This window comes from Numida meleagris, chromosome 32 (assembly GCF_002078875.1).
Source record: "Numida meleagris isolate 19003 breed g44 Domestic line chromosome 32, NumMel1.0, whole genome shotgun sequence".
Classification (NCBI taxonomy): Eukaryota; Metazoa; Chordata; class Aves; order Galliformes; family Numididae; genus Numida; species Numida meleagris.
This window is the reverse complement of record NC_034437.1, coordinates 908,824-916,564: the sequence shown is the minus strand read 5'-3', so window position 1 is coordinate 916,564 and position 7,741 is coordinate 908,824. Positions and strand designations below refer to the sequence as shown.

Sequence of the window (7,741 nt, the reverse complement as noted above, 5' to 3'; positions counted from 1 at the left end):
CTTTCCAGCTCTTCCAGTTTCACCCTGGCATCCTTCAGGGCCATCTCACCCCGCTCCTCAGCCTCAGCAATAGCTGCCTGCAGCTGCTGGTTCTGAGGAAGGAGAAGGGCACTCCCTCAGATCACATTTTGTCCCCTATCATCTGTCCTCAAACCCAGACTGAAGGGGTCAAGGATGAAAGAAAATGCTCTACAAAGTCAATAGTAGTAGAGTTGAAGAACATATCTTTGCCCCTCAACCTAAAGTCAAAATTTAAGCCTGATTCTGGTATCTAGAGAGACACCACACATCCCTACCTGTTTCTTCACATTCTCAATCTCAGCCCGCAGCCGCTGGACATTCCTGGTCAGTTCCTGGATCTCGATCTTGGTGTTGCGCAGGCTGTCCCCATGCATTCCAGCCGTGTTCTGCAGTTGTTCATACTGATGCCACAAACACAAAGCAAACCTTCAGCGAAACATTCCTCATGCCATGCCAAGACTTGTCTACATTTCTAGTACATGTTTTGCTAAAAGAACCCATCATGGTCATCAGTACAACTTTGATGCCCATCTCAATGTGAAGGATGTATCCGAGACTCAGATACATACAGATACACCCTTTCTCTGAGACTTCCCTGTACGAGCTCCAGTACCATTGGCTTACAGACCTCTCACAATTTATATGCAACCTCCAGCCACCTCCCAGGCTTCCTCACAGGCTTCCCAGCTCACCTGGCTCTGGTACCAAGCCTCAGCTTCAGCTCTGCTGCTCTGGGCAATCTGCTCATACTGGCGTCTGACCTCCTCAATGATGCTGTCCAGGTCCAGGTGCCGGTTGTTGTCCATAGACACCACCACGGACAAGTCCCGGCTGATTGTCTGCATCTGAGACAGTTCCTGCAACCAACACAGGAACAAACCTGAGCACAGGAGCAGAGGAGCCCAAGGGATGCTCCACACACATCCCCATGGGCACTTGTCCACCTGCAGGATCCTGAGCCACAGCTCCTCTCCTCACCCTCAATCCATCCCAGCCCAGGGAAGGCTCCTACCTCATCATAGATGGCCCTCAGGAAGTTAATTTCATCGGTCAGGGCTCCCACCTTGGCTTCCAACTCCACCTTGGTCATGTAGGCAGTGTCCACGTCCTACAGGAAAGATCACATTTCCTCTTGGAAATCCTTCAGGACCACAGTATCTGCTCAGTGCTGAGAGTAACAACTCTGATAGTGCTACTCAGCCTTGCCAGAAAGGACAGGAAGCTTCCAAGAGCAGCCCACAGACTCTACAGTCTCCATTGGATTTCCCACCCAGGCAAGAATCCTCTCAAAGTCCAGGCAAAGCTTAGCATTCACAGTCTCTTCATTGTGCCCATGACTCACCTTCTTGAGCACCACAAACTCGTTCTCAGCTGTTGTGCGCCTGTTGATCTCTTCCTCATACCTATGGAGAGTTAAAATACAAGCTGAGTTTCCTGAATTTTCTTGCCTAAGGCCACACTAAACCAAAAAGCAATGCAAAATAAGAAAGAATAAAATATTTAGGCTGAAAAATTTACTTCCATAATTGCCACAAAACATACAAATGTGAAGCAAAATAATCAGCGATATACAGAATACCATTGCTGCCAGCTGCTTGCATTGCTCTCAGTGTTACCGTCTCTGCACTTACTTGTTTTTGTAATCCTCAACATATTGCTGCATGTTCTGCAGCTCAGATTCCAGCTGTCCCCTCTGTGCCAGAATGGAGTCCAGCTGTCGCCTCAGGCCCTGGATGTAGTTTTCGAAGATGACGTCCAGGTTCTTCCTGGGTCCTGAGGGCCCTTGCTGCTGCAGGAGCTCCCACTTGGTGGAGAGAACCTTGTTCTGCTGCTCCAGGAAGCGCACCTGAAAGCCAACACGTGGAGGATGCACAGTCAGACAGCAGCACGTACTAAGAGTTCTCCATTCTTTGCATCATTCTGTGATTTTGTTAGAACAGCAACAAAAAAAAAAGCCTGTTGTTAAGTCAATTGCAAGATGAGGAAAAGGAGGGAATTTCCAAGTCATGTTCAAGTCAAGGGAGCAGCACCAACTCCAACACATTCCCATAGAAGGTAACCTAGAAACGTTAGATTTCTAGTCTGAAATAAAGAGATTGGATATTTGAAAACCAAGAGAGGGAAAAGTAAGAAAAACAACCCTACATTCATGAATAGTGAAATAGGAGGGCAAATGGAAGGGGGAGAGTGCAGAAGTGAAACCTGAAGAAGTTTGGAGGCGTTTAGCCTTGCAGGAACAACCTATTAGGCGAACCTGGTGCAACAGGCTAGATTAAAGCCCTGAAGATACAGCTTTGATCTCATCTGGAAGAGAGATTCTCATCTTTTCCATAGCAGTACTTGAGAAAAGGCTCTTCTCAAGCACCTTAGCCTGTCCATATTTAGCTCAAAAAGGATGTTTCTACAGAGCTTGGCAGCTCCTCTGAATTTTTTGCCCTTAATTAGTCCCAGTCCCACTCCCTCACCTTGTCAATGAAGGAGGCAAACTGATTGTTAAGAGTCTTGATCTGCTCCTTCTCCTGGTTTTTCACTTGCTGGATCTGGGGGTCGATCTCAACGTGGACTGGCTGTAGCAGGGTTGGGTCGACCTGCACAGGCTGGATGCCAGGGCCACCTCTACCAGGGCCACCAAAGCCGAAGCCTGGGCCACCATAGCCACCCATTCCTCCACCACCCATTCCTCCACCATAGCCACCCATCCCTCCACCAAAGCCACCCATTCCACCACCGCCGCCCATTCCTCCACCAAAGCCGCCCATTCCTCCTCCGCCCATTCCTCCTCCGTAGCTGCCTAGCCCTCCATAGCCTCCACTAAAGCCACCCATTCTGCCACCATAGCCTCCACCGCCGTAGCATCCACCCATGGCAATCCTTCCACCGCTCCCCAAGTTATGGAGGCTCCTGCTGCCAAAGCCTCCACAACGTCCACCACCTCCATATCCCCTGGACATAGAGAACGAGCTGTAGCTGCTCCTGCTTCTGCCACCACCTCCTCCAAAGCCACCGCCAATGGCAGAGCAAGAGCTGTAGCCCCTTCTGCTCCCCCCACCAAAGCTTCTGCAGACGGACTGCCGAGACATGGCTGCTTCTTCCAAGCGGAGTCAAAATCAAGAGGAGGAGGAGGATGAACGGAGCTGGGCGGCGAGGAGATGCGTGCAAGGAGAAGGGAAGGAAATCCCTCTGACTCGAGGGCAGTTGATGCACTCTTTTATCTGTTTCTGGAGGTGGGCTGGGTTTGCATGGGCGTGAAGGAGGAGACAGGTACTGTCTTCATCAGCTTGGCGTGGTTTACAGATTTTCATCTTCAATTTGCCAAACACTGACCCTACCCAGAAACACACCCTATAATGCAGAAGAAAATTAAAAAAGATACAGCCATGTCTACCAAAGGGCAGCACTCTGACTAAGAGTCCGTGTAGTTCTGTGGCAGGGTAACAGTCCTGCTGTGACAGACATGGCTTTTTTTTCACCATTCATCCATTGCGGTTGTTTCTCTGCTTACATTTATCTTTATTTTGATCTTTCACTCCAAAGCCCTATGGCAGGCAAGCACTGCGGCTCATGCCAAATTGTAGCACGGTTTACACAATTCCCAAAACACACCTATGTTACACCCTTAGCCTTCTTTTTACGTGGAAAATTGCCTTTGGCTTCAAGAAGTAGTTTCTCAATCCAGAGCCAGGGCTCAGCAAATTGCATTTTGATGAGGCTTTGCATCTTTTCAATAAATAAAACCCTACCAGAGAGGAGATGCCATGGCAATGGCTGGCATTGGAAATTCTCCTACTGTCAGACCAAGTTTTCACTGAACATGAGTGCTGTAGTCTTTGTGCCAAGATGGCCTCTGCATCCATGGAGAAATGCCAATGGGAAATCCCCTTAGGGCTCTCCAAAGGCTTCAGGAAGTGACTGACCATGAGAAGAGCCAGGGAAAACCTCAGCAAGTCAGCTGCTACCGCGGGAAGTGCGGACAGACAGGCGGATGGCCCTGAGAACAGGCGGAGAGAAGGAGGCATGCAAAACGAGCTGCCCACATAATGCATGCTGCAACTGCTTACATGCAATTAGCAAGGCAGAGGATGCTGAACAGCTCAGCTTGTTTGTAGAGACATAAAATGGAGAGAACAGAGCGCACAATAACTTTCACTGGAGGAAATGCATGCTTTTCAACTACCTGGCTTACTTTGGCATTTATATGCAAATATATTTTTGGCAGACAGATAGAATCGTAAGCTGCATTGAGCCCTCTGTTATGAACTCAGGTAGGTGTCTTTTTTTAGCTTATTTAAAGCAGGATTTTAGAAAGGTGGAAGCTCTTCAAAGGGCTCCATTTTTTATGTTGTTTTCGAGAAGGAATTAGTTTATGGGATAAACTTGCAGAAATACAACTGTGCAAGTGCAATGCACTGGGGAGTTGGACCAGATGACCTTTGAGGGTCCCTTCCAACTCAAACGATTCTGAGATTCTATGATTCTGCACTTTTCCTTGCATAAACCTGGTTAACAAACATTTCTTCTCTCATCTTTAAAAATTTTACTGAGAAGTTCACTTTCTCTCTTTGTTTTCCACAATCCCCAGCAGCAGAGGAATCAGACTGGCAAAGTTGCCAAGGCCATTTTGAAGCCCCAGACTTGTTGTGGTTATTTGGGCATCTATCTGTGCTGTCTAACGAGATTCTCCGAAGTTCCCATGCGACACAGGCAATTAAGCGCTTCTTGAAAATCCACACCAGCAAGTCCTGATATCTCTGGTTGTTTGAATACCTCCAGAAATATCACCCAGACACCTATTTCCAAAAGCACCTGGGGCACCCAGGCTATGCTCAATGTGTGGTTAGACCGGCACCGCCACCAAACCCTGACCGACCCTATGGGCGTGCTCATCCCACCCCAGCGCACATGGCACGGCTCAGGGAGGGCATCCAGCTCCCAGCTCCATGATAGGGTGAGGAGGATGGGGCTCAGTGCTTGTCCCCAGAGGTGTGCGTGGATCATAACCACATGGCATGGGGACATCGCATACAACTCGCTGCTCGGGCTTTGTCTCTTAGTTTTGAGGGTTCGAAGCAGCACCTTCATCTCAAGGCTTGGATGTCACTGGGGGCCCTATGTGTCCTGCAGTGGAGAAGGGAGTTGTGGTCAGGCATTGAAACATTCTGCCCAGGGGAGTGGTGGGGTCACCATCCAAAGAGATGTTTGAGAACCATGGAGATGTGGCACTGAGGGACATTTATTGGGCATGGTGGGATGGGTTGGCTTTGGACTGGGTGACCTTAGAGGTCTTGTCCAACCTTAAAGACTCTATGATTCTATGATATATCAGCCAAACTCCACAGGGTTCTGAAGGGTGCTACGAACACAGGGCTGTTGCGGTGCAAACACCTCCATGCACATGCACCTACATTGAGCATCTGGCTGATTTATTCCCTCGCCTCCCTCTGGATTGCCAAATGCAAGGTTGCGTGGTTCCCTTCTCCTCCTGCAGGCAGGACGACGTGATCGGGAGGTTTCAGGTTCCCAGCAGTGCTCGGCAGGAGATTTCGTTAAGTCAGCACAATGCTCCCGGCCCAAGCACATGGTTAGATAACGCTCTTATTGAGTCACCACTGTGTCTCTTGGCCAAGTTTGGGAAATCGGGCAGGGATTTGGGTATCGACACCATCATGAGCTCGAACGCAACTTGTAGCTCTGGCTCCGATGATCTCCAGTCACATCAACTGTGCCCATCGCTGTGCTGAAGGACAGCACAAAGCGATGGAGGAGAAGGCGCTCAGTGTTTGAGTGCATGGACAGGAGCTGCATGGAACTGGGGAGAGCAGGAGGACAAGCTGAGCTGAGCACTAAAACCCCACACTTTCAGTAAAACATTGGCATCTCAGCATTCCCTTCGTGCAAGCATGCTCTGAAGGAGATTATTAGCATGGAGGGCAAGCTCAATGGAATTAGACAAAGCTTCTTTCAGGTCAAGCAAAGTTCTTGCTGCTCCAACAAAAGGCAGAAACTGTCATGACTCAGTCCAGCCCAGGAGAATTCTCCCCTAATTGCTGCTGCAATTGAAGGAACAAAAGAAAAATGCTTTCTGGTGTCTGTTTGTTTTAAGCCTCTGTACACATCCCGAAGCCCTGTCAAGTGCCAATCATGGAGGCAAGCTTACACAGAGGGCAGCAGTGTCTTTTCACTCAACACCTTCCCAAGTCCCTTTACAACCTCCTGGAGCATTCACCATTGCCCAGACAACATCCCCATCCAAGCAGCTACACGCCTTGGCTGGTTGCAGTATCTCCAGCTGTAGGAGCGGGGAGCGGAGCATGGTGACTCATCGGCTGTGGTTGACCAGGGGCATGACTCAAGGTCTCCTGAGCAAGAGGTGAAACCACACCGAGTGATTTTGGCTCTACACTGGCAGCTCATAAGAAATATTTCACTGCTGGGAGAGAAATATTTCACACTGGTGGGCTGCAGCAGTGTGTGATGTTCCCTGTCCTCAGTGTGGACTGAGGCTGGAGCCTCATGCTGAATCCTGGCCCCATCTGACACAGGACAGAAGCAATCACACCAATCATCCGGACAGAGGACATCCACCCTTCTCCCATTCCCTGCAGGATGCTCCAGCAGCACTCAGCTGGCAGAACCAGAGGGAGGTGCCCACCTCAACATGCATGGGGACCTCAGGAGGTGGGAAGGTGGAGATGGAGGCTGCTCACTGCCCCCAGTGGTCAGACAGAGGTGGAGTTGGTGTTGGACTCTGATCCTTGAGGATTCTTTCCAATCTGGGATTATAGAATCACAGAATCATACAATGTCCCAAGTTGGACGGGATCCACAAGGATCAGAGTCCAACTTCTGGCCCCACAGCACACCACCCAAACCCAAACCCAAACCCAATGTCTGAGAACAGTGTCCCAACACTCCCTGAGCTCCAGCAGCTCGGAGCCATGCCCACTGCCCTGGGGAGCTGTATCATGTTCACCACCCTCTGGGGCAGAGCCTTTCCCTCACCCCCCACCTAACCCTCCAATGGCAAAGCTCCATGCCATTCCCTCGGGTCCAGTCGTTGTCATCAGAGGAATTGCAGGACCACGAAGGGTTGTGGGGCCATGAGAGGCTGTAGGTCATGAGGGGCTGTAGGGCCATCATGAGGCCTCCCCTCAACACAAAGCAGAGCGGGACAGCCTTTCCCTCACCCAACTGGGGACATCCCATGGTTCTACTGATGGAGACCATCCCAGGAACCCAACAGGAGCGCAGTGTCTCCTGACATCTCCAGCTGCAATCCCAAACATCAGCTCTGCTCTCACAGGACTGAGAGCTTCCTCTGTGCCACAAAGAGAGAAAGGCAGTAGAGACCACAGCCAGCTTCAGCCTGGCCTGCTCCCTCCCCTATCATCATTTTATGTCTTTCTTGTGCCACACGCTACCAGTGACATGCTGGTCCCCCAGATGTCACTGGAGAAGATGCTGGGTCCCCTGTGGTCACCATTTTGTCAACCCCTGCCCATCACAGGCGCTTGCATGCTCCAGTGCTTGCTTTGTGTCCCTGAAAGGGCAGGAGAAAGTCAGGACAACTTTCAGGTCTCAGCAGAAGAGCAGTCTTGTTGCAACATGAAAATGCCTGCTCAGAAAGAAAACCACACTGGTGTACTGCCTCTAGTGTTTATTGGGTTATGGCACATGCCAAAGGAGAAAGGCTTAAGCAAACAAGCGCGAGCATTCTCACGAT

The 7,741-nt window shown here is 50.2% G+C and overlaps 1 protein-coding gene across 1 annotated transcript in view; it reads right to left on the bottom strand.

Moving 5' to 3' along the window:
- Nucleotides 1–3,199, bottom strand: part of LOC110389147 (keratin, type II cytoskeletal 3-like) — a 9,604-nt gene extending 6,405 nt beyond the window's left edge. Inside the window, exons 1-7 of the mRNA XM_021379086.1 lie at nucleotides 2,487–3,199; nucleotides 1,653–1,867; nucleotides 1,364–1,424; nucleotides 1,034–1,129; nucleotides 714–878; nucleotides 297–422; nucleotides 2–92 (exon numbers count right to left, since the gene is read on the bottom strand). Coding sequence (XP_021234761.1) covers nucleotides 2–92; nucleotides 297–422; nucleotides 714–878; nucleotides 1,034–1,129; nucleotides 1,364–1,424; nucleotides 1,653–1,867; nucleotides 2,487–3,101 — 1,369 coding nt within the window. The 5' untranslated portion in view covers nucleotides 3,102–3,199. The remainder of the gene's footprint in view (nucleotide 1; nucleotides 93–296; nucleotides 423–713; nucleotides 879–1,033; nucleotides 1,130–1,363; nucleotides 1,425–1,652; nucleotides 1,868–2,486) is intronic.